Here is a 24187-nt window from a genome sequence, read left to right as displayed (position 1 = left end):
CCCCTTTTCCAGAACTTAGTTCCTTTCCAGCTCACCTGGTTGAGCCTGAGAGTGTAGGCAGCTGTTGAGGGAACCACAAGATTTCCATGGTGTCTGAGCTCTGGGTTTGCCATTTCTCTCTGGTCACAAGCTGAGCAGGACCCAAATTTCTGTGCCCTCAGTTGCCCTCTTGCCCCAGCCTGCCTTCCCTGAGGGCTGGGTCAGTGGTTTGGGCTTCCTCCTGGGGAAGGAACCCCCTCTCCTCCTGACTCGACAACCCCCTTTTCTAGAAAAGAGACTGAGAGAAGTAGGCAAGCTGTAGAAGCAGAGGTGTAGACACCACATAACACATAGTTTCTCTGGTCTGGAAGCACCTGAAAACGCTTGGTCTTTGAGCCCTACCTCTTCCCCACCTTACTCCTGCCCCCATACTCTTTTCTGGAAAATGTTCCAGTTCTTATTTATGCCCATCCATAGTCCACACGTCGGGAAGGCCGGTGGGGATGGGAGGTTCTGGAGGCTACTGCCAGACCAGGCCGGGCCAGTCCTCACTGGGGCACCCCTGGCTCATTGGCATGCCCTCCCCTGACCAGACAGCTCCTGGCCTGGGGGCCAAGCTCCTGATGCTTTTTGGTTCCTACCTTTGGTGACATTTTGGTCATTCATGTTGGCTGCTGCACAGTAATAGAGGCCACTGTCACTCATAGGCCCTGGGAACAGATGGCCTTTCACCATTCCACCCACAAAACCTCCTGAACTGCTGCTGTCACTTGACCATCCTGCCCCCTCTCAAAAGCACATTCCACATGGTTACGTACATGGCAAGAGCTCAGAAGAACATTTGGCAGTGTAGACAGATGACAGGAGGAGCATTTTTGTTCTGATAGTGAGAAAAGGGAAATAGCAGGGAGTAGAAGCTGAAGTAGCAAGAGGAGGGGAAGGAGGAAGAGGGGGAACAAAGGGAGGAGAAGGAATGTGCAAGAACAAGGGAACATGACGACGGAAAAGCGCCTTCCTGGCTTCTAGGACACGGGCCTAGTGGGGACCCTGCCCTGGTACTTGAAAGAACAGGTGGTCCATAGAGGCCTCATCTTCAAATTCAAGGCCCAAGGGCAGAGGAGGAGCTGGGGAGGCCCCAGCAAGCTTCTGAATGTACTTAGTGACACCGAACTGTATGTTTAAATTTGGGCAATTTGTAAATTTTAGGTTATGTATGTTTCAGCACAATAGAAAAAAAGAAGAACAAGAAGAAAAGGAAAGGAAAAGTAATGATACAGCCACTTTGGAAACCAGCCTGCGGTTCCTCAAAAGGTTAGGGACAGGGTTTCTATACGACCCAGCAATTCCACGCCCAGGTATGTATGTACTGAAGAGAAATGAAAACACATGTCCTCACAAGAGCTTGTATGAGAATGTTCACAGCAGCTTTTTAAAATAAACTTTTATTTACTAGTTTGTTTATTTTAATGTTTGTTTATTTTTGAGAGAGAGAGAGAGAGAGAGAGAGGGAGACAGAACGCGAACGGGAGGGATAGAGACAGAGAGGGAGACACAGAATCCGAAGCAGGCTCCAGGCTCTGAGCTGTGCGCACAGAGCCCGATGCGGGGCTCGAACTCACAAACCGCGAGATCATGACCTGAGCGGAAGTCGGAGGCTTGACCAACTGAGCCACCACGGCGCCCCCACTGCAGCTTTACCCATAAAGTGGAAACCACCCAAATGTACATCAGTGGAAGAGTGGATGAACAAAATGTGGTCTGTCCAGTGGAATCGCATTCAGCCATGACACAAGCTACAAAATGGATGTACCTCAAAAGCAAGATGCCGCTTGAAAGGAGCACAAAAGACCACATACAGTGTGAACCTGTTTATATATGAAATGTCCAGATTATAAACAAATCTATAGTGACAGAAACACTAGTGGTTGCCTAGAGCCGGGAAGGGGTTGGAGAGAAACAGGGAGCGACTGCTAACGGGCCTGAGGTTTCTTTTTCGGATGATGAAAATGCTCTAGAATTGGATAGGGGTGATGGTTGCACACTTTGTAAATATACCAAAACCCACTCAATCTTACATATTGACAGGGTGGATTTAATGACATGTGAATCGTTAAAAAAAATCTTGTTACAAAAAATAAGATGAAGGGCACCTGGCTGGCTCAGTTGGTAGAGCATGTGACTTGATCTTAGGGTTGTGAGTTCGAGCCCCACATTGGGCGTGGAGCCTACTTAAAAAACAAAACAAAACAAAGATTAAAAAATTGTTAGAAGAAACACAAATCTTCTGGGAAAAGCTTGGCCATCAGTCCAGGCTTCGGCTGGCCACTCTCTCTGGGACAGGAACCCAGCAGGTCTGGGGCCAACAAAGCTGAGTTGTGTCTTTGCCCCTCCCCCAGGGTCAGGCATCACAGGCTCAGGATGCTCCCAGCAGGGAGGGGGTGTCAGGGAGGGCCATACAGAGGGGTCTTGGGAGAAAAGAGGGTACCAGGCTGCCTGGCCCAGTGCCCACTGTTCCCCTCCCCACACACCCTGGCCCTGGAGCCCCTGGCCACATTCCCCATCCCAGGGACCCCCCTAGCTGTGAGAGAAGCCCCCGTGGGAGAAGGCAGGGAGGTCTGGGGCACAGGCAGCAGCCTGGGGGAGGCAGGCCATGGGATTGACCTCGCAGGCCCCAGCATCCTGGTCCCCCCGGAAATAGATGGAATCAGGAGAATCGAAGGAAGGGTCCTGGTCAAAGAAGTTGTAGGGTCGGAGGAAGAAGCCCACACCGTTCCCCACAGTCACCGTGTTGGGAATGTCTTCTGCATGTGGGATGTGCAGGAAACCAGCTGTCACCCAGGCCACCAAGTCCTGGCAGGGGAGAAGAAAGATGATCCTGAGGCCTGGCTTTGCGAAGGACATGCCTGCCTCCTCCAGTAGCCCTGTGTGTACGGATTCAGCTCACTAGCCCAGGAAAAACGTGAAATCACAAAGCTTTTTTCTTTAGTGGGTTCTAAAGACCCCCAAGGAATCTGGCTTGGGAGAGGATGAAGTAGCTCATCCCTGCTTCCCTCACCTCCCCATCGAGCCTCCCCCTCCATCCTCTCAGCTGACCTGCCCTGCAATGGTCTCGTTGTTGATGAAGTCAGTGAAGTCCACAGTGGGAGTCCAAGGGTCATTCAGATTGTAGACGCTGGTGCTGCTGGGCTCCTCTTCCTTCCGCCGGGTCACGGCCAGCTGGTACCTACCGGAGATTTGGATTAGACGCACAAGGTCATCAGCCTGTCCTACTGCCCGAAACGACACTGGAGAGGGAGCACAAAGAGGAAGTGAGCACAAAGGTCTCACAGCGTCGAGCCTCTTTATTATTCTGTCTCCACTTGTTCTCTTTCTTTCTGTCCCGAGACTTCCTGAGTGTGTCCAGTGTCTCGTATTTCAAACATCAACTGACCCGTTGTTCAGATCTCAGATAGGAATGTCATCCTTGTGCATCCGTCCAGATCTGAGCCTGCGCCCTGGATGCATGCGTGCAGACATGACCTGATTCCGATCTTAAGTCAGTTTCAGCGTGTCACCTGCCTGGGTTTTAGGGCATATTCCCTCAGATCTGTGCTCTTCTCGTGCTGTTTTTTCCTCCAATTTTTATTGTGAACATTTTTAACATACAGAAAAGTTGAAAGAATGGCGTAGTGAACACCCACATACCCATGACCTAGAACCCACCTTCAACATTTCATTATACTCGAGTTGGCACATAACTCTCCATTGATCCCTCCGTCCAGCAGGCTGCATCTTGAATACCACTAAGATCGTGGCTGCGGGAATGTGTGTGTGTGCATGATTGTGTATGTGCATGCACACCTGTGGGAGGTGGGGGCAAGTGGCTTCTGAGCAACTTGGGGCCCTTCTTATAGTCCACCTCCTCCAGCCGCTAACACCCTGCCGCTCACCTTCCCCAGCTGAAGGCTCTCTCCATGGAGCTGTTCTGGGGCAGCGGCTCCCCAGCAAAGCTGAGCATCTGGATGCGGTAGCCCCGCGGGTGACCCCACTTGTTGCTGTGGTTGCTGGCCAGGTACACGTAGCGGGGTGGGGTGCCTCCCAGGGGGAAGGCGGCCTGCTCCTCAGTCTCCAGCAGCTTCCGGGTCACCTGCAGCCTCTGCATCTGGTGCTCGGGGCTCCAGGGTACCGCCGTGGGGACATAGGACGTGTCCTCAGCCCAGACCCAGTTCTCCAGTCCTGCCGGGGTGGGGTGGAGGTGGGTGGGAGGGAGGGCTGGTCACGCAGCTGCCCTGTCCCCTCTGGACTCTGTCCCCTCCCCTCCACTCACTGCTTCAGAGTGGGGCCAAAGAGAAACCCAGAACTGGGTGTGCCCCCTGCTCCCCTTCCCTCTCCCCAAGATATCTCCTATCCAGAGATTTGGAGAAGGTCCTGACTGATGTCGTCTCTGGTAATAATCCCAGGTGCCTTGTGACTGGATCTCTACTGACCTTCTCCTGCTGGGGACCTGCCAGGGAGGATGGTTTCCCTGAGGTTGGAGCAGCCTGGCCGGCAATGTGCAGGAGTCAGATTCTTCCTGACCCAAGGAAAGGGTCTACGCCTCATGTCTAAAGCCCTATAGCATCACCAGAACTACGTTGCCATTAACATAAAAATAGCTGTACCTCCTCCTCGAGGAGCTCTGCACAGGCAGGGCACTGGTGCTTTACTTGGACTACAACCTTATGAAGGAGGAACCACAATTGTCCCCATTGTATAGATGGGACAACTGAGGCTTAGAGATTTAAAGAATGTGCTCTAGTTTGTCATCAAGAGCATGCGGTTAGTATCATGGTAGTGCTGGGGACCCCTGTCTTACTCTGGCTCTGTATCGTCCACAGAGCAGCACACAGAGGAAAGCAACATAGAATGGCCCCACCACATATGGACGGCAGAAATGCTGGCCAGAGGGAAGGAAAAGCAGACCCCGGGCCCAATGCTGCTGGAGCTTGGGGGTATTTCTTATTATTTGAGGCTTGGCAAGGAATTAAGAGCAGGGCCAAGTGCACAGTCTGTTCCCTGAACTCTGGGAATTTTGAATGATTTTATTAGAATCTAACTAGGTCCCATATTAGGAGTCAACTTAAGTGATCTGGGACCAAAGAGCAGTAAACCAAAACATGCCAAAACTCCCTCCATACCTTCCAAGGACCAGAGGACAGCAGAGACTGATGAAGCACACTCTCGGTTTCCTTTTGTGGAGTCACTGCCCCTAGTCCACACCCCAGGGTTTCTACCCATAGGTGATAATTAAAGGCCAAGAGGGGCGCCTGGGTGGCTCAGTTGGTTAAGCATCCGACTTCAGCTCAGGTCATGATCTCATGATTTCTGAGTTCGAGCCCCACATCAGGCTCTGTGCACAGAGCCTGGAGCCTGCCTCAGATTCCATGTCTCCCCCTCTCTGCCCCTCCCATGCTCATGCTCTGTCTCTCAATAATAAATAAACATTAAAAAAAAATAAATAAAAAGGCCAAGAGTTCTTTCTGGTACATCCACACGGGCTCATGTGGAGGACAACAGCAGCAACAATGGCTAATACTCCTCACTATGCGTCAGGCACCGTTCAAAGTGCTTGAAGAGATATTGCTTAGGAGCAGAGCTAAAGAGAGGTGTGTGTGTCGGGCAGAATACATACCTATATTTTCTAGCTAAGTCCAATGAGCGATCCTAAAAGCAATGACATCCCAGTGACAATGAGCACTCTGGGTACCCAGCTCTTGGTTTCTAAATAGTATCTTCCAATTAGAAGGAACCAGAACACCTTGGAGAAGTGGTTGATTCCAGGGCGGGAGCAGGGAAAATACAAGATCAAATTCAAACATCTTGTGGGGCACCTGGGTGGCTTAGTCAGTTAAGCATCTGACTCTTGATTTTCGGCTCAGGTCACGATCTCACGGTTCATGAGTTCGAGCCCCGCGTCAGGCTCCACACAGTGCGGAACCTGCTTGGGATTCTCTCCTTCTCTCTCTGTCCCTCTTCTGCTCACTTTTTATCTCTCTCTCTCAAAATAAAAAAAAATAAGCATTAAAAAAATTCGAACATCTTGTGCCAGAAAGTAAAGAAGTGCTCAAAAAAGGTTGGAGGCACATCAAAAGAACACAGGAACCAACCTGAAGCATCTCCCAATGGCCAAAACTGGAACAGTTCAAGGAACAAAATAAATGATAGTACTGGGTTATAACCCTTAGACTAAAATAAATATCCATGAATCCATGCAGTTGTGAATAATTACATATATAAATAAATGTAAAAGGAGGATAGCCTTTCCTTATGAAGAATTCTAATTAATAAATGAATAAAGAATAAGGAAAAAAATTTGAAATGACCAGTAGGGTAACACTGCAGTAATAATTGTGGCATAAAAAAAAGTCCACCAATAGATGCTAAAAATTAGTGGGCAAGAATTTGAGAAGAAAAAAAAATAGGATATTCACATGGCATCAAAGTAATTGCCCCAAGAAATTTATTAGCAGGAAATGGAAAAATATTAACTTTTACAATGGAGAAAGCTAGAAGATACCATCTTAACTAAGTGCTTGAGGTCAACGTCACTATATCTCTTGATATGATGGACTGAGAAGGGCATAATGTCATTTCTCTTGTTTTCTTGCAAAACAAAAAGTACAGTCTCAATCTAACCATGAGAAAATAACAGAGAACCCCACTTTGAGAGATAACGTGCAAAATAATGACCAATATTTTCCCTAGTGTGAACGTCATGAAAGACAAGAAAAGCCTAAGAAACTGTCACGGATTGGAGGAAACTAAGGAGATAAGTCGTGTAAATGCAGTACAGGATCCTGCGTTAGATCCTGGAACAGAAAAAGAAAATTAGTGGAAGAACAAATGAAACCCTAATAAGGTCTGTAGTTTAGTTAATAGTATTGTAATAATGTTAATTTCCTGGTTTGATGGCCTTACGGTGGTTATGTAAGATGTTAACATGTAAGGAGCTGGGTGAAGGGTATATGGGAACTGGACGAAGTTTGCAACTTTTCTTAAGTCTAAAATTATTTCAAAAGATAAAGTGTTTTGGAGGCGCCTTGCTGGGTCTGTCAGAAGAGCATGTGACTCTCGATCTCAGGGTTGTGAGTTCGAGTCCCATGTTGGGTATAAGGATTACTTAAATGAATGAATGCATGGATAAGTTTTTTTTTAAGAGACAGTGTTTTAAAGTACTCATCATTAATCCTCAAACAGTCTTACTAAGAATGTACTGTTATACCATTTTTACATTTGTGTAAACCGATGTATAGAGCAGTTAAGCATAAAAATGTTTCTATCACACGTATTTTTCAAGGTGCTGCACACGCTCTCCACTCCCCCATTAGAATGCAAGCCTCTTAAGAGCAAGGATGTTGTTTCTTTTGTTAAATTGCATTAATGCCGTGCTTGGCACAAATATGTTCAGTAAATATTTGTTGCTTACATGAGTGATATGCTGTTATGTGAAAAAACAGATGTGGCAAAATATATGTACATTATGACCCAAATTTGGTAATAAAAACTTTAAATATTTATATCAATATATCCTATTTGTAGATAGTATACAATATCATAAATGTTATAATTTATTAAATATTGCAGATGCAACATTTTAAAATATGGAAGAATTTTTTTTAATTTTTTTAAATTTTTATTTATTTTTGAGACAGAGAGAGACAGAGCATGAACGGGGAGGGGGCAGAGAGAGAGGGAGACACAGAATCGGAAGCAGGCTCCAGGCTCCGAGCCATCAGCCCAGAGCCCGACGCGGGTCTCGAACTCACGGACTGCGAGATCGTGACCTGAGCTGAAGTCGGACGCTTAACCGACTGAGCCACCCAGGCGCCCCAATTTTTTTTTTTTAAGTATGGAAGAATGATCTGCTAAGGGTGAAAATCTCTCAGGAATCCAATGACTTTCACGTTTATTTCATACACTTTTATATTTTTCATGTTTCAGTGACAATTTTTAAAGCTAGGCATGGAGACCTCAGCCCCCTCTTCTGGAATCCTTGTTTCTGCTGGAATATCTTACCTGCTACATCCAGATCCACCTTGAAGTGGGCGCTGTGGGTATGGACGGTGCCCAGCGTGTGCTCCCCAACCTGGTTCCCGTAACTTCGGGCAGCACCAAAGAGAAATGCTGAGCTGATGTAGCCGGTGGCATGGAGTCGGACCTCTATGGCCCCATTGGCGTGGAAGACCATATCCCACACATAGTCATAGTTGAGCATGGTTGAGACAGATCTGAGGACCAGCACTGTCTCTGCAAGGCCCCCAAAATACTGGGAGTAGATATCTGAGTGGTGTCGCCTCAAGGGGAGGCCCTGGTTCTGTTCAAACACACAAATGGCATCACGGATTGTCTTAGGGGCTTGGGACTCCAGAAGGAAGTGCCAGTCCACGTAGGTGGCCAGGTAGGGGCAGTCCACCCCCCGGGTCAGGGTTGAAGAGAAGTGACCCAAGCCAAATCCACCATCTGTGTACCGGCTTCGAAGAGCAGAGGGAGAATTTCCACCATAGATGGCCAAGGCCTCCTGGAGACTGATCTCATAAGCTAGTCGTTCTCCCCGGAAGCGGATGTCAAAGATCCTTGGGCCACTGAAAGCTCCAAGGCCAAAGGAGAAAGTCCACAATGAGGAGGCCACTTGACTCCCCTGGACACTGAAGCGGGGGCCCTGGGGGTGGAACTGCAGAGGAGGACTCGGACCCCGAGGCACCTGGGACTTCAAGGACCAGGACCCACCTGTGCCGTTGTCTGGGATCAGCACCACATTCACCAGGCCGGCCTCAAACTGGTCTTCCAGCTGGGCCAAACTCTCATAGTAGCGGCCTTGAAAGAACACCTTCTGGATGGTCCAGTGGGCAGGTTCCAGAGCCTTGTGGTCTACCAGCAGCTCCAACCCCACGGGGTGCAGGAAGAACCCAGCCCCTGAGACGTTGTAGTAGAGGCCAAACCAGGTGGCCCGGTCCCCTGACTGCATACCACGGGGGGCCGTGTTCATCGCCACCAGGTTCCGTCCTTGGCGTTTATAGAAGCAGCAGTGGTGGAGGAGACCAGCAGCCTGGGGCAGCTCTCTGTCGAAGATCAGCTGGTCTATGTCCTGGTACTCTCGCATCAGCACGGGGCGTCGGTGATAGGGCAGGGGGCCCCCGTGACGCTCCACCGTCACATCCCTCAGGTAGGAGGGGTGCGGCAGCGGCCCCACCACCAGCTCACTCACGTTGGGCTGGGGTTGTCCGCCAAAGAAGACGATGGCCAGTGCCTCCCGGGCGGGCGGGGGACTCCCCCTGTCCAGGTGGGCCAGGGCAGCAGCCTTGGGGGGCAGCTGCAGCTCCACCGAGAAGACACAGTTGTCCGAGGGGCGGGCCTGGGCTGCGTCCACCAGGCCTGGCCCCAGCTGCTGGGTCAGGAAGCTCATCACAGCCGTCAGCTCCTCTGGGCTCAGGTCTGCAAACAGCTGGCTCTGGCTGGGGGGTGTCCGGAGCTGCGCACTGGGGGAGACAGAGGGGCAGCGGGGAGGCTGGCCAGGTTCATATTCCCTCTCCAATCCCTTTTCACTCCCACCATTACCCATGCCAGTCACCAGAACGCTACACAGGGACAAAATAATGAAGATAGCCATAGGTAAATCTCCTGGACTGTCCTTAGGCTCCTGAATCAGAACGCAAAATGGGAAATAGAAAGATAAAAGACAGACAGGACTTGGGAGCAGGATGCCTCTTTGAGTCTCTGGAGGTTCCTGGTCTCTGAGCAGAGCTGTTGGGCAAGAGGCATGATGGACACATTGAAGATAAGCAGCCAAGGGCAGATGGGTGGGTGGGGGTGGGGGTGAAGCTGGAGGGGGCCAGAGGTCAGGCCAAGCTTGGGAGGTGGGGCTGAGGTAGGAAACTGGACTTTAAGTAGCCCATGTAAGCCTCTGTCCTCTTGTTCCAAATCAAACACTTAGGGTCAAGGCTGGGGAACCAAGTGGGGGGAAGGGTAGGTTTTGGAGATAACACAGGTAGAAGCAAGAGGAAGTAAAGGGGACAGAAAGGGACTGTCCTTGGGCTCTCCCTCCACCCTCCAGATGGAACCCTTCTCCTGGCTATAAGGCTGCAATGGAAATTCACCTGCCCAGACCGCTCCAGCCAGATTCCCCTCTTCCCTCCAGGCTCTGCTTCTCATCACTCTCTCCTGCTCCCCACCAGCTATCAACCAGAACCCTATGGGCAGGCATGGGAGTAATGCTAAGAACATAAAGCACCTGGGAGGAGCTGGGGGTGGTGAAGGGCTGAACCAGATCAACATTGTGGAGGCTCCAAGCACCCTAAATCACTGGAGGTGGGGTACACAGGGTGTGCAACCAGTCAGAAGTGGGGGCAGGGAGCAGGTGCACAGTGTAACAGAGATCCCCGTCTCCCCTTTGAGCAGGACTGACGGGCCAGGTCAGAGGTCAGGGGACTTGGAACACTGGCTGTGGAGTTACCTTGGCAACCCATCGCCCTCAATTCCAGGAAACCTTCCTCCAAAATGTTGCAGAGGCAGAGAGCAAAGCCACCTCCATTCTCTGCCAGGTGATGTGCAAGAGGCCACCGTCACCTGGGTGGTCAGGTCCTGAGAGGAACAAGGAGAGACCGAAGGTTCCAGGGAGGGGAGATGCTTGCCTCATGAACCTGGAGGAGAATCCTTCCCAACATGGACCTGCCCAGGAAGATTTCCCCAGAAACAGACATGAGACTGACCTTGCGGGAAGAATGCGTTCTCTGGGCAGAGAAGGGGAAAAACATGTCAGTCAAAGGAAACAGAAGGTACAAAGGTAGAGAAACTCGAAACAGCTCAGCATGGGCAGGGAATGGCCAAAAGGTCGGTGAGTTTGGTATGAGGTGGGGACAAAATGGGGGCAGAAGAGGTAAGATAGGGAAGTTTTGTGTGGCACATGTTTTTTTTTTTAATGTGAAATTTATTGTCAAATTGGTTTCGATACAGCATCCAGTGTTCATCCCAACAGGTACCCTCCTCAATGCCCATCACCCACTTTGTGTGGTACGTGTTTTAAGCAAGGCAGTAATTGCAGGTAGATGGTGAGGTATCTGGGAGCCTGGGAGAGTTAAACCAGGTAAATTGATAACAAAAAGGTCAGCTTATCCAGAAATATTTATACATCCAGCTGTAGTTTGGTTTTGGTTTTGGTTTTTAAAGATTTTATTTTTAAGTAATCTCCACACCCAGTGTGGGGCTTGAACTCACAACCCCGAGATCAAGAGACGCACATTCCACAACTGAGCCACACAGAGGCCCCTCATCCAGTTGTATTTTGATATGGAAACTCAAAGGGCTTTCCTTTCCCTTGTTCTTTAAAGAGGTAGGAGTAGAGGTGCTCTCTCTAAAATGGTGAGAAAGTTGGGGTCTTCCATCCCAAAATAACCTCCCTCCCCAGGGAAGCAAGCCCTTGGGGTTGGGTCCTCAAGGAAAAAGGAACTGGTTTTTCTTCTTTCTTTTGTAACTTTTTTTTAACGTTTTATTTTATTTTTTGAGAGACAGGGAGAGACAGAGCTTGAGCACGGAAGGAACAGAGAGGGAGGGAGACACAGAATCCGAAGCAGGTTCCAGGCTCTGAACTCTCAGTGCAGAGCCCCAGGCGGGGTTCAAACCCACAAACTGCGAGATCATGACCTGAGCTGAAGTCGGACACTCAACCGATTGAGCCACCCAGGCGCCCCAGAACTGGGTTTTTCTTTCGCTGATCTGGTTTTCATACTCTGCAGAAGCTCTTTGTGGAAGAAAGTATTTAAAAATTTTTTGATTTAAAAAATGTTTTGAAAACATTTTGATGAACACACACAAAACAGTTGGTAAATACATGTAGAAAGCACAAAGGAGTGTACTGTGACAAATCCACTTCCCTTTCATCCTTCAGGTCCCCTCCACAGTCCCCTCCCCAAAACAAGAGCTTTAACCAGTACCTCTTGGGTCATCTGGGCTATTGTCAGGGCTCTTGTCAGGGCTATTGTCAGTGAGAGAAAAAGGAGAGAATAGGGCTTTTGCACAGGAGAGTGGGTGTGCGTCAATCCCAGGGCAGGGCCCGCCTCCCAACTCTGCCCCAGCAAGGCTGGCCTCAGGGCCGCAGAAAGTGAACATAATAGCAGTGACCACTGTCACCTGAAAACTAGTTGACCATTCCCCCCAACCCCCACCCAAATCTCAGACTACAGGGTCTTCCCTAACCCTGAAGATGAGAACCCCCACAAGCATGCCCGTGAATGAATTTCCTGCCAACCAGGTACAAGGGCACCGAGCTTGTTATCTGATATAGAAGCATAAAGAAACATGACATTTCATACCTACTCCTGAGTGCTTGGGAGTAGAATCCACATCCAGTGCTCCCATCAACTGAGCAGTAACATAGAGACAAGGGACTGGAGAACTTGTGGTCAAGACAGAGACAACAGGATTACCACCACGAAGGCAGAACGGGTCATTGGAAATGGGTCTGTGTGGGATAAGAGGAAACAGAACCTAATGCCAAGGCCTAAGCCCTGGCCACAGGCAGCGCGTAACCCCGGGAACTCGGGTCCAGGCTCTTTGGTAAGTTATCGTCCCAGCTCCCAGCTAAGAGCACATCATTATGATGGCTCACGTTTCTTTGTCTTGACCTACCAAGCAGAAGTCAAGAATGTTCACTCCAGGGATGCCTGGATAGTCAGTCTGTTAAGGGTCCGACTTCGGCTCAGGTCATAATCCCACAGCTTGTGGGTTCAAGTCCCGCACGAGGCTCTGCGCTGACAGCTCGGAGCCTGGAACCTGCTTTGGATTCTGTGTCTCCCTCTCTCTCTGCCCCTCCCCTGCTCGTGTTCTGTCTCTCTGTCTCTCAAAAATAAATAAACATTTAAAAAATAAATAAAAGAATGTTGGCTCCAGTAAGGTATCACAGGGCTCTCATGTGGGGAGGTGGGTCATGACTGGGGGAGAGCCCTTTGCCTTGGCTGGTGGGGAAGCAGGTATATAAAAGATGCCCCCCCCCAACCATCTTCCCTAGGTGTCTTGCTGTCACACTGTTCCCTCTGATACCTCTTCGCAATTGTCACAAAAGGTGTCCCTTTTGAAGCATTACTCCGGAGACAGGACCACGTGCCTCTCATTAGGTCTTATTTCCCTTTGAATAAACTTGACCCCTGGCCTCTGTGAATAGGATGAGTTTATTCCCTGGAGCCAGAGGCCACCCCCTGCCTGCGGGCTGAAGACTGGGCCCCAGAACGCTCTGTGTCTCAGCGGGGTTGCTGCTACCGAAGCCCGGGGGGTCAACCCTGTGCACACAGGTCATGCTCCACGCACGTCTGCAGTGTAGGGTGACAGCTGTGGCAACAGTGTGGAGGTGTGGAGCAGTGCTAGGGTGTGGGGTGGACTCGATGAGGTCAGTGACCTCAAGGACAGAGAAAAAGGAATAAGTCTAAGATGTTGAAGAGCAGAGGTGACAGGACTGGGTGCCCAATTGGGTGTGGGTAGGCAAAGAAGAACACAGTGTTTTAGGTGACACAAAGGTTTCCTGTGACTGGATGGGTGATGGGGCTTTTCACCAGAAAGGACACACATGAAGAGCAGCAAGTTGTTTTTTTTTTTAATGTTTTTATTTATTTTGAGACAGAGAGAGACAGAGCATGAACAGCGGAGGGGCAGAGAGAGAGAGGGACACACAGAATCCGAAGCAGGCTCCAGGCTCTGAGCCATCAGCACAGAGCCCGACGTGGGGCTCGAACTCACGAACCGTGAGGTCGTGACCTGAGCCGAAGTCGGACGCTCAACCGACCGAGCCACCCAGGCGCCCCGAAGAGCAGCAAGTTTAAGGGGGAACCAATGAGGTTGAGTTTGAGGTGCTCATGGGAAGTCCCAGCACAGAGGCTTAGAAATAGGGCAATTGGCTCTATGGGTCTGGAGCACAGGAGAGACGTTCTAGGCTAGACATAGACATTTCAGCCAACAACAGTATTAGCAGTTAAAGAGAGGCTGAGATCACCCCAGGGAGGACTTCTGGAAAGAGAAGAGAGGAGGCCCAAGATGGCATCCTGGAAATTGCCAAGGTCTGGGCCTATGTGGGCTGGTGGGGGAGCAGAGGTAAAGGAGCCAGCATATGAGACTGAGAAGCAGCATGGACAGGGAGGGGTCAGAATGTGGGGAAGTCAAGGCAGGAGTAGGTGGTGTTGTCAAATGCCACCAAAAGGTCCAGAAAGTAGGCGCCTGGAAAAGCCCATTGATTCTGCATTTAGAAGTCACTGGTGACCTTTGTCAGAGCAATGTCTGTGGCTGTGGGCCGGCAGAGGGAGGGCAATGGGTCGAGAGTGACTGGGGAGGCAGAGGAAGCAGACCCAGGAAGGATAGAACATGCCTCGGAAGAAGGGGTTTTTGAAAAGGCACAGACTGAGAGAGAGAGAGAAGACCCTGCCAGGGAGATGCAGGGTCCCCAGGAAGGCTTAGCAAGATGAGAGTTGAGAAGAAGAGCCAATAAAGAGGGAGAGATAAAAGATACAGACAGAGGAGTGGATAACTGAAGGAGAACCTTCTGGGGGGAGCCCGAAGGGTGGGGTCCCCCTTAAGCAGGTAAAAAGGCTGTGGAATTAATGAGCCCATCCTCATCACGAAACAGTCAAAGAAGCTGTCACGGGGGCACCAAGTTCCTTTTCTTTTATAGGGGTTTAAGTTTTCTCAAACCCCCTTTGCATTGTATAAAGTCTACAAGGATGAGTTAACCAATTATCACGTAACTGCACCAACTATAGAAGAGCCGCACTGTTGGGATTTTTCTTCAATCAGCATCTGACCTTCCCAAGTGATCTGTTAAGTGCTCGTTAAATAAAATGCTCTTCCGTTCTGGAGGAAAAAGACCAGTTACTGGCCAGAGAGCCCTCCTCATTTTCCCAGCAACCTCAGCAGAAAGTGTGGGAGGGAGAAGGGAGGAGGGAGGCATGCAGATGTGGGGTTCTGATTGGAGCAGCTCAGAAAGGCCAGACTCCCCACAGGGGTCCTCCCCAGGCCCTGCCAGGAGTTCAGGCCACCATCATTTCTGACTTCTGACCCACTGCCCATGGCCAGGTCTTCTGTCAACTCTGTGCTTTGTATCTGGGCCAGAGGGAATGTTCTAAAAGGCAAATCTGACACTTGCCACTCTCTTGCCCCAAGTCTTTCCATGGCTCCCCGTTTCTCTTAGAGTAACCATGGCTTGCAAGGACTCCCTCCCTCATCTGTTCCCTGCTTGCCCCTCCAGGCTCTCCCTATAGCCCACATGCCTCTCATTGAACTTGGGTACTTGGATGGTGCCACCTTGTCACCTCCTGGTCTTTGATCATGCTGTTTCCTCAGCCTGGAAAATTCTCTCCACTGTCCTCCTTATCCCCAGTTTGGACATCATGTCTCACAGGAAGCCCTTCCCAAACCCAAGTCAGGAGCCCCTGCTATTGTCGCCCTCCCACCTCCCTTTTAACGGTCCTGCCTGCAACTATCCTTTACTGGCCTCACTTGCCCGAGGACAAAAATGTGCGTCCTATTCACTGGTGTATCCTAATGCCTTGCATGTGCCTGGCCCTTAGAAGGCACGCTGTAAATCTTCGTTGGAAGCATGAAGGAATCTTCTTGTACTTGGAGCTGGGGCCCTTCCTGGGGGCCACAGGAGAGCAGAGGCAGGTGAGTACATGTGCTCCTTCCAGGGCGTTCTAGTGTCTACATTCCCAGAGAAGTCCCAGTTATGCCCTCTGACCCAAGCCTCAGGGCTCCCCTTGTCCAGCTCCTCTTAGGGCGATGAGTCCATGTCCTAAAGATTTTAGCACTGGGGCACCCGTCCCTTCAGAATTTAACATCCTTGATAAGTATTCACTCCTATCGCTTGATCACAAATGTGACACCAACACACTAAGCTGGCCTCAGTGGTCTAAGGAAGAGATTGGATTGGGGTAGGGGGCTGGAGGTCCACCTTGTAGCCCTCCTGACCCCAGCTGGGTGGACGTTCTAATGATCCACAGGTCCATCTTACCTCCTCTTATTTGAGGCTGGGGCAGGTGGTGTCATCCTTACGGTGACATGTAGAGACACAACCACACACAGTTACATTTTCAGACAAATGCTGGCGAGCATTTGCACCCACTCACACATATGACGGCACACAAGCGCTCACGCTCTTTGGTGTGGACATGGGTTTCGAGGTCATAAGCTTCATGTCAGTGTGATGGGGAGGGGGGAGGGGTGGACACCAGCATCCCTTTATTCCATTTCCCCCAGCAGTGACCACTGTGCAGCTGCCCATAAGAAGAGTCAGCCTGTAGCGGAGAAGTTAAATGACTTAGGTCGGAGAAAGAGAAGTACAAAGTCAGTGTCAGAGCCCACAGCTGGTCATGACATCCTTTTTCTCCTCTGTCTCAGTCTTCAGTCACTCCTTGTCCTCAGTCTCCTTCTGTGTTGTCACTCCTTTCACCCCAGGCAGGCAGTGCCACAAATTAACGCAGCTGTCACTGGCCCGCTGTCCTCGCTGAGGTCTTCCTCCCTATTCTTTGGAACCTAGTTTCTCTCCAGCTTACTGATGTATCCCCACCCACTGTTTCATTGACCTAGAAGTGAACTTGGGCTTGGGGCAGCACAGAAGGTAGCAGAAGCTTCTGTGATGCCTGAGTTCCCTAGACAGGGTCTCCCTCTGGTCAGAGGCTAAGCGGAAGCCCAAACTGGTTTCCTGAACTTCACCTCCTGGCCTGGCCTGGGCTTCCAGCAGGCAGAGGTCACTTCTCTCCATTGTTTCTCATTGTCCCCTCTTTGAAGAGAGACAGAGAGGAGGAAAAAAGAGAGAGAGACAGAGAGGGAGTGAGAGAGGGTGGCTGAAGTTTCGCATTGTTATCGGGGATAGACAGACAAGAAAGTGCAAAGGAGTTACCAGAGGCCACATCCATTCTCCGGGTCTCAGAAACTTTACCAAATTGAGTCCCTGGGTCCATACCTTCACTTACTTTACCCTCCACCTACCCTCAACCCTTCCTAAAAGACTTGTCAATTAAAAAAAAAAAAAAAGTCAGGTCCTGGTTGGGTCCATTTTTTATTAATTTTGAATAGGTAATACAGTCACATGGCTCAAAATTCAAAATATACAAAAGGGTATATAGTGTGCTAAGTCTCCTCCCTGCCCCGTCCCCACCTCCCGGTTCCCCTCCCCAAAAGTATCACTAGTCTCTTGTGAATATGCATATACAAGTGAATATGTATTTATTTATTTTTTTAAAGCTTATTTATTTTGAGAGAGAGAGAGACAGAGAGAGATAGAGAGTGGGGGAAGGGCAGAGAGAGAGAGAGAGAGGGAGGGAGAGAGAGAGTCCAAGGAAGCTCTGCACTGACAGTCCCAATGTGGGACTTGAGCTCACAAACTGTGAGATCATGACCTGAGCTGAAATCAAGAGTGGGACGCTTAACCAACTGAGCCACCCAGGCACCCCCACGTGAATATGTACTTATAGTTTCCTCCCTTCTACAACCCAGAGGGGAGGGGCACTACATACACCTTGCTGTTCGCATTGGAAGATCATTCCATATTAGTATACAAAGAGAGAGAATTCTTTTTATAGCTGCATAGTAAGGCGGTACAAGAATTAAGTTAACCAATCCTCTAGGAAAGGATGTTTCTGTTGTTTCCAATCTCTCACTATTGGTATACCCATCCCTCGCCCAGACCCCCTTGAAGGACAGCATGGTAGGAGCCACCCCCAGCCCCTCCCAGCTCATTTGCATGGCCACCTGTGTTGGACACCTCTAGGTTGCTGGAATTCTTGGGTCTCACTGCTTCTCACCATTGGTGCCCACCAACTTTCCATGTCTGTTGCTGCGGGGTAGAGGTCACTGGTCACATACACCGCTGGCAAAAATGACCGCTCCTCATTGCCACTGTACCCACAAATCCACCTCAAATGCTAACTTGAGCGGCTGCTGTCCGTGTGACCATCCTCTGCCAGAGACTTCGAGGCAGGTGAATACAAAGGGGCGGAGGGAACTTTCTCGGGGAAATTATAGCTTGCCCCAGGACAGGGGTGGGGACAACTCCTAGTCCGGTTTGTGACAGACACAGGGGACAGACAGGGATTGTCCTCTCAAACTAGATGCCCCTTGCATTTTGAGACTTCCACAGGCATAGAGCCAGGGGAGGAGACCTAAGTTGAGAAATCAAGGCTAGGGGAGCATCGGGACAGAGGAACATCTTCTCAGGGCTGGGAGGGAAATCTCAGGATATAAGAACAGGTGGGAAATGAAGAAGAAACAGTAGGCAAAAGGGAGAAGGAGGGAGAGAAGGAGGTCTTGTATAAGAGGAACATGGGCTAAGGAACCCTTTCTAGCTCATCCGTGGATATGTAGGCCTGGCAGGAACCCTGCCCTGGGGCTTCTAGGGGACTATCCCCAGGGCAGAAACGCCACCCTCACCTCCCAAGTGAGGGACTGAGGAGGCTCAGGAGAAACCTGGAGATGGATGAAAAAGATTTGGGAAAGCCAGAAATAAAAAACAAAAACAAAACAAACCCACAAAAAACAGGAGTCTTCTGGAAAAAGCTTGGCCATCAGTCCAGGCTTCGGCTGGCCACTCTCTCTGGGTCAGGAACCCAGCAGGTCTAGGGCCAACAAAGCTGAGTTGTGTCTCTGCCCCTCCCCCAGGGTCAGGCATCACAGGCTCAGGATGCTCCCAGCAGGGAGGGGGTGTCAGGGAGGGCCATACAGAGGGGTCTTGGGAGAAAAGAGGGTACCAGGCTGCCTGGCCCAGTGCCCACTGTTCCCCTCCCCACACACCCTGGCCCTGGAGCCCCTGGCCACATTCCCCATCCCAGGGACCCCCCTAGCTGTGAGAGAAGCCCCCGTGAGAGAAGGCAGGGAGGTCTGGGGCACAGGCAGCAGCCTGGGGGAGGCAGGCCATGGGATTGACCTCGCAGGCCCCAGCATCCTGGTCCCCCCGGAAATAGACGGAATCAGGAGAATCGAAGGAAGGGTCCTGGTCAAAGAAGTTGTAGGGTCGGAGGAAGAAGCCCACACCGTTCCCCACAGTCACCGTGTTGGGAATGTCTTCTGCATGTGGGATGTGCAGGAAACCAGCTGTCACCCAGGCCACCAAGTCCTGGCAGGGGAGAAGAAAGATGATCCTGAGGCCTGGCTTTGCGAAGGACATGCCTGCCTCCTCCAGTAGCCCTGTGTGTACGGATTCAGCTCACTAGCCCAGGAAAAACGTGAAATCACAAAGCTTTTTTCTTTAGTGGGTTCTAAAGACCCCCAAGGAATCTGGCTTGGGAGAGGATGAAGTAGCTCATCCCTGCTTCCCTCACCTCCCCATCGAGCCTCCCCCTCCATCCTCTCAGCTGACCTGCCCTGCAATGGTCTCGTTGTTGATGAAGTCAGTGAAGTCCACAGTGGGAGTCCAAGGGTCATTCAGATTGTAGACACTGGTGCTGCTGGGCTCCTCTTCCTTCCGCCGGGTCACGGCCAGCTGGTACCTACCGGAGATTTGGATTAGACGCACAAGGTCATCAGCCTGTCCTACTGCCCGAAACGACACTGGAGAGGGAGCACAAAGAGGAAGTGAGCACAAAGGTCTCACAGCGTCGAGCCTCTTTATTATTCTGTCTCCACTTGTTCTCTTTCTTTCTGTCCCGAGACTTCCTGAGTGTGTCCAGTGTCTCGTATTTCAAACATCAACTGACCCGTTGTTCAGATCTCAGATAGGAATGTCATCCTTGTGCATCCGTCCAGATCTGAGCCTGCGCCCTGGATGCATGCGTGCAGACATGACCTGATTCCGATCTTAAGTCAGTTTCAGCGTGTCACCTGCCTGGGTTTTAGGGCATATTCCCTCAGATCTGTGCTCTTCTCGTGCTGTTTTTTCCTCCAATTTTTATTGTGAACATTTTTTTTTTTTTTTCAACGTTTTTTTTTTTTATTTATTTTTGGGACAGAGAGAGACAGAGCATGAACGGGGGAGGGGCAGAGAGAGAGGGAGACACAGAATCGGAAACAGGCTCCAGGCTCCGAGCCAACAGCCCAGAGCCTGACGCGGGGCTCGAACTCACGGACCGCGAGATCGTGACCTGGCTGAAGTCGGACGCTTAACCGACTGCGCCACCCAGGCGCCCCTATTGTGAACATTTTTAACATACAGAAAAGTTGAAAGAATGGCGTAGTGAACACCCACATACCCATGACCTAGAACCCACCTTCAACATTTCATTATACTCGAGTTGGCACATAACTCTCCATTGATCCCTCCGTCCAGCAGGCTGCATCTTGAATACCACTAAGATCGTGGCTGCGGGAATGTGTGTGTGTGCATGATTGTGTATGTGCATGCACACCTGTGGGAGGTGGGGGCAAGTGGCTTCTGAGCAACTTGGGGCCCTTCTTATAGTCCACCTCCTCCAGCCGCTAACACCCTGCCGCTCACCTTCCCCAGCTGAAGGCTCTCTCCATGGAGCTGTTCTGGGGCAGCGGCTCCCCAGCAAAGCTGAGCATCTGGATGCGGTAGCCCCGCGGGTGACCCCACTTGTTGCTGTGGTTGCTGGCCAGGTACACGTAGCGGGGTGGGGTGCCTCCCAGGGGGAAGGCGGCCTGCTCCTCAGTCTCCAGCAGCTTCCGGGTCACCTGCAGCCTCTGCATCTGGTGCTCGGGGCTCCAGGGTACCGCCGTGGGGACATAGGACGTGTCCTCAGCCCAGACCCAGTTCTCCAGTCCTGCCGGGGTGGGGTGGAGGTGGGTGGGAGGGAGGGCTGGTCACGCAGCTGCCCTGTCCCCTCTGGACTCTGTCCCCTCCCCTCCACTCACTGCTTCAGAGTGGGGCCAAAGAGAAACCCAGAACTGGGTGTGCCCCCTGCTCCCCTTCCCTCTCCCCAAGATATCCCTGATCTTTCAGCCAGAGCTGTTGACCTGTAAAGTATTTCCTCAAGGATTTCATTCATTAATCCTTCACACTTATTAATGGAGAGACTGTGCTCAGCCCTGGGACACACGGAGGAATGAAATCCTGTGCTTTCCCTCCTGCTCTCACGGAGGCTGCAGCAGGCAAAGCCCTGGCTGGCTTGCTGTGCGAGAGGAGCACATTCAGGGTCCAAGGTCACAGGAATACAGGCGCAGGCCGGAAAAGGGGGCCTTCCTGGGTGCCTTTCAGCCTTGTATCAGGACATACGACCAGCACAGCAGGGCGTTCTAGGCAGGGACGAAACATGAGCAAAAGCATAGAAGCCTGACTCGTGTGTGACTGGGGTGACTCGTGTGTCCCGGGCCTCGGAGGGGTGGGCGTGGCTAAGACAGCCGGGGGAGGAGCCTGAAAGGCGGGCTGGAGCCGCACTCTTGAGGGGAAGGGCCTTGCACCCTCTGAGTGCGGATCTTATAGGTGATGGGGAAACTTGGAGCTACCCAGGGGAGCATGCAGGCACAGGCTGATAGGTGGCCCCTGGACCTGAGAGGAAGAAGAGTGGAAACAGCAGAGAGAAGGCTGGCCCAGCAAGGCTTTGACACATTTTGGAGGCAGACCAGAAAAAAAATGGGTGATTGACTTAATGTGGGGAAGAAAAGTGGAAAGACAGACTCCAAGACCTCACGTATCTTTGGCTCTCTCGGTGACCACTAACCCCAGGATCTATCTGAACACTCCACAGCACCTATGCTATAAAGTGTATTGTGCCCAGAGAGAGATGGAATTTCAGGGAGGAGGGGGGCTTCATCTCCCAAGGAAATGTACGGCCTGGGGTATTCCATGACGGGCCTGCATGTGCCAGGGACTTGGCACAATGCAAACAGAGCCTCCAAAACCTCAGCACCACAGGCCACACACAGAGAAATGAACTGAAAAATGAAGGGCTGACTCCCTGAAGTGGGGCCTGTATAAGAGGGAGGGAGGGAGGGAGGAGGGCAAAAGGGGACCTTGTGAGCCCAGAGGCTGCCTCCTCCCTGAGCTTTGCCATTTCTCAAGATTTTCAGATGAGGTCATGTGGAGGGAGGGTGACATTGCTCTCAGCCAATGAGCTAAGATCCAAATAAAATTCAGCAGCCAACTTTCTCCCGTCCAACAAAAGTGGAAGTGTGAAACTCCCAAACCACAACTCATGCTCAGATCTGCCTTTCCTGATAACTTCCAGAAAACCCAAAGCAAACAGACAACTTTTCAGTCCCCTCTTCTGGAATCCTTGTTTCTGCTGGAATATCTTACCTGCTACATCCAGATCCACCTTGAAGTGGGCACTGTGGGTGTGGACGGTGCCCAGCGTGTGCTCCCCAACCTGGTTCCCATACCTTCGGGCAGCACCAAAGAGAAATGCTGAGCTGATGTAGCCGGTGGCATGGAATCGGACCTCTATGGCCCCGCTGGAATGGAAGACCATATCCCACAGATAGTCATAATTGAGCAAGGTCGACACAGATCTGAGGACCAGCACTGTCTCTGCAAGGCCCCCAAAATAGTGGGAGTAGAAATTTGAGTGGTGTCGTCTCAGGGGGAGGCCCTGGTTCTGTTCAAACACACAAATGGCATCACGCATTGTCTTAGGGGCTTGGGACTCCAGAAGGAAGTGCCAGTCCACGTAGGTGGCCAGGTAGGGGCAGTCCACCCCCCGGGTCAGGGGAGTGGAGTACTTGCCCATGCCAAAGTTGCCATCGATATAGCGGGTGAGCAATGCTGCGGGGGAATTTCCTCCATAGATGGCCAAGGCCTCCTGGAGACTGATCTCATAAGCTAGTCGTTCTCCCCGGAAGCGGATGTCAAAGATCCTTGGGCCACTGAAAGCTCCAAGGCCAAAGGAGAAAGTCCACAATGAGGAGGCCACTTGACTCCCCTGGACACTGAAGCGGGGGCCCTGGGGGTGGAACTGCAGAGGAGGACTCGGACCCCGAGGCACCTGGGACTTCAAGGACCAGGACCCACCTGTGCCGTTGTCTGGGATCAGCACCACATTCACCAGGCCGGCCTCAAACTGGTCTTCCAGCTGGGCCAAACTCTCATAGTAGCGGCCTTGAAAGAACACCTTCTGGATGGTCCAGTGGGCAGGTTCCAGAGCCTTGTGGTCTACCAGCAGCTCCAACCCCACGGGGTGCAGGAAGAACCCAGCCCCTGAGACGTTGTAGTAGAGGCCAAACCAGGTGGCCCGGTCCCCTGACTGCAAACCTTGGGGGGCCGCGTTCATCGCCACCAGGTTCCGTCCTTGGCGTTTATAGAAGCAGCAGTGGTGGAGGAGACCAGCAGCCTGGGGCAGCTCTCTGTCGAAGATCAGCTGGTCTATGTCCTGGTACTCTCGCATCAGCACGGGGCGTCGGTGATAGGGCAGGGGGCCCCCGTGACGCTCCACCGTCACATCCCGCAGGTAGGAGGGGTGCGGCAGCGGCCCCACCACCAGCTCACTCACGTTGGGCTGGGGTTGTCCGCCAAAGAAGACGATGGCCAGTGCCTCCCGGGCGGGCGGGGGACTCCCCCTGTCCAGGTGGGCCAGGGCAGCAGCCTTGGGGGGCAGCTGCAGCTCCACCGAGAAGACGCAGTTGTCCGAGGGGCGGGCCTGGGCTGCGTCCACCAGGCCTGGCCCCAGCTGCTGGGTCAGGAAGCTCATCACAGCCGTCAGCTCCTCTGGGCTCAGGTCTGCAAACAGCTGGCTCTGGCTGGGGGGTGTCCGGAGCTGGGCACTGGGGGAGACAGAGGGGCAGCGGGGAGGCTGGCCGGGTTCACCCCCATCTCCTCCCCTGCCAGCTAGCAGGACACACACCAAGGCAAAAATTGTGATGACAGCCAGAGCGAGGAGCACCAGAGTGGTCTTCTGGTTCATTGTCAGTGACAGCAGGACAGAGAATTGAGCTGGAGTGGAGACGGTGTATTCTCAGGTCAGCAGAGGAAGGTCTCTTAGCTTCTATACAGGGGTCTCCTGGACTCTGGCTAAGGTTCTGGCTATTCAGCGGTTCAGGATACTGAGGGTGGGGAGGGTGGGAAGGACTTGGGAAGGCTGGGGAGGGGGCGGGGCAGGCTGGGGTTGGGGGGCGGGCCAGAAGCAGGGCAGCAGAGATTTCCACAGACCTTACATGGCTTTGTCTTCCAGGCTCCAAATCAGACTCTGCTCTCTGGGTCAGGGTTGGAACTGGGGAAAGCTGGGGTAGGCAGAGGAGAGTGCGATTTCAAAATAATGCAACTGATCAGCCAGAACCTGGAAAAGCACCACCAGTAAGGAGCTGGGTGGGTCTGCACAGAGCAGACCCCCGTCCC

The 24187-nt window shown here is 51.7% G+C and overlaps 1 protein-coding gene across 2 annotated transcripts; it reads right to left on the bottom strand.

Moving 5' to 3' along the window:
- Nucleotides 1-2251: 2251 nt before the first annotated feature.
- Nucleotides 2252-23877, bottom strand: AOC3 (amine oxidase copper containing 3). 2 transcript variants are annotated; one of them, XM_042916460.1, is made up of 5 exons: nt 22554-23877; nt 8014-8410; nt 3909-4194; nt 3073-3202; nt 2252-2829 (listed from the first exon to the last, which is right to left on the bottom strand). In XM_042916460.1, exons 1-5 carry the CDS (start codon nt 23754-23756, stop codon nt 2554-2556), a joined length of 2292 nt encoding a protein of 763 aa, XP_042772394.1. In that variant the 5' UTR covers nt 23757-23877; the 3' UTR covers nt 2252-2553. The 2 variants fall into 2 exon arrangements, with proteins under 2 accessions (XP_042772394.1, XP_042772393.1); XM_042916459.1 differs by lacking the exons at nt 2252-2829; nt 3073-3202; nt 3909-4194; nt 8014-8410 and adding exons at nt 17360-19078; nt 19322-19451; nt 20396-20681 and having other exon boundaries at nt 22157-23877.
- Nucleotides 23878-24187: the final 310 nt, after the last annotated feature.

This window comes from Panthera leo, chromosome E1 (genome assembly GCF_018350215.1).
Source record: "Panthera leo isolate Ple1 chromosome E1, P.leo_Ple1_pat1.1, whole genome shotgun sequence".
Lineage (NCBI taxonomy): Eukaryota > Metazoa > Chordata > Mammalia > Carnivora > Felidae > Panthera > Panthera leo.
Note: the sequence above shows the minus strand (reverse complement) of the source record. Positions and strands in the feature narration are given on the sequence as shown.

Bases quoted from the DNA above. Each gene is read 5' to 3' on its own strand.
- AOC3 (XM_042916460.1), bottom strand. From the start codon at position 23,756: ATGAACCAGAAGACCACTCTGGTGCTCCTCGCTCTGGCTGTCATCACA. The intron at 8,411-22,553 runs GTGGACTGCCCC...CTGACCCGGGGG, and splicing joins CCACTCCCCTGACCCGGGGG to GTGGACTGCCCCTACCTGGC. The intron at 3,203-3,908 runs GTGAGCGGCAGG...AATCTCCGGTAG, and splicing joins AGAGCCTTCAGCTGGGGAAG to GTACCAGCTGGCCGTGACCC.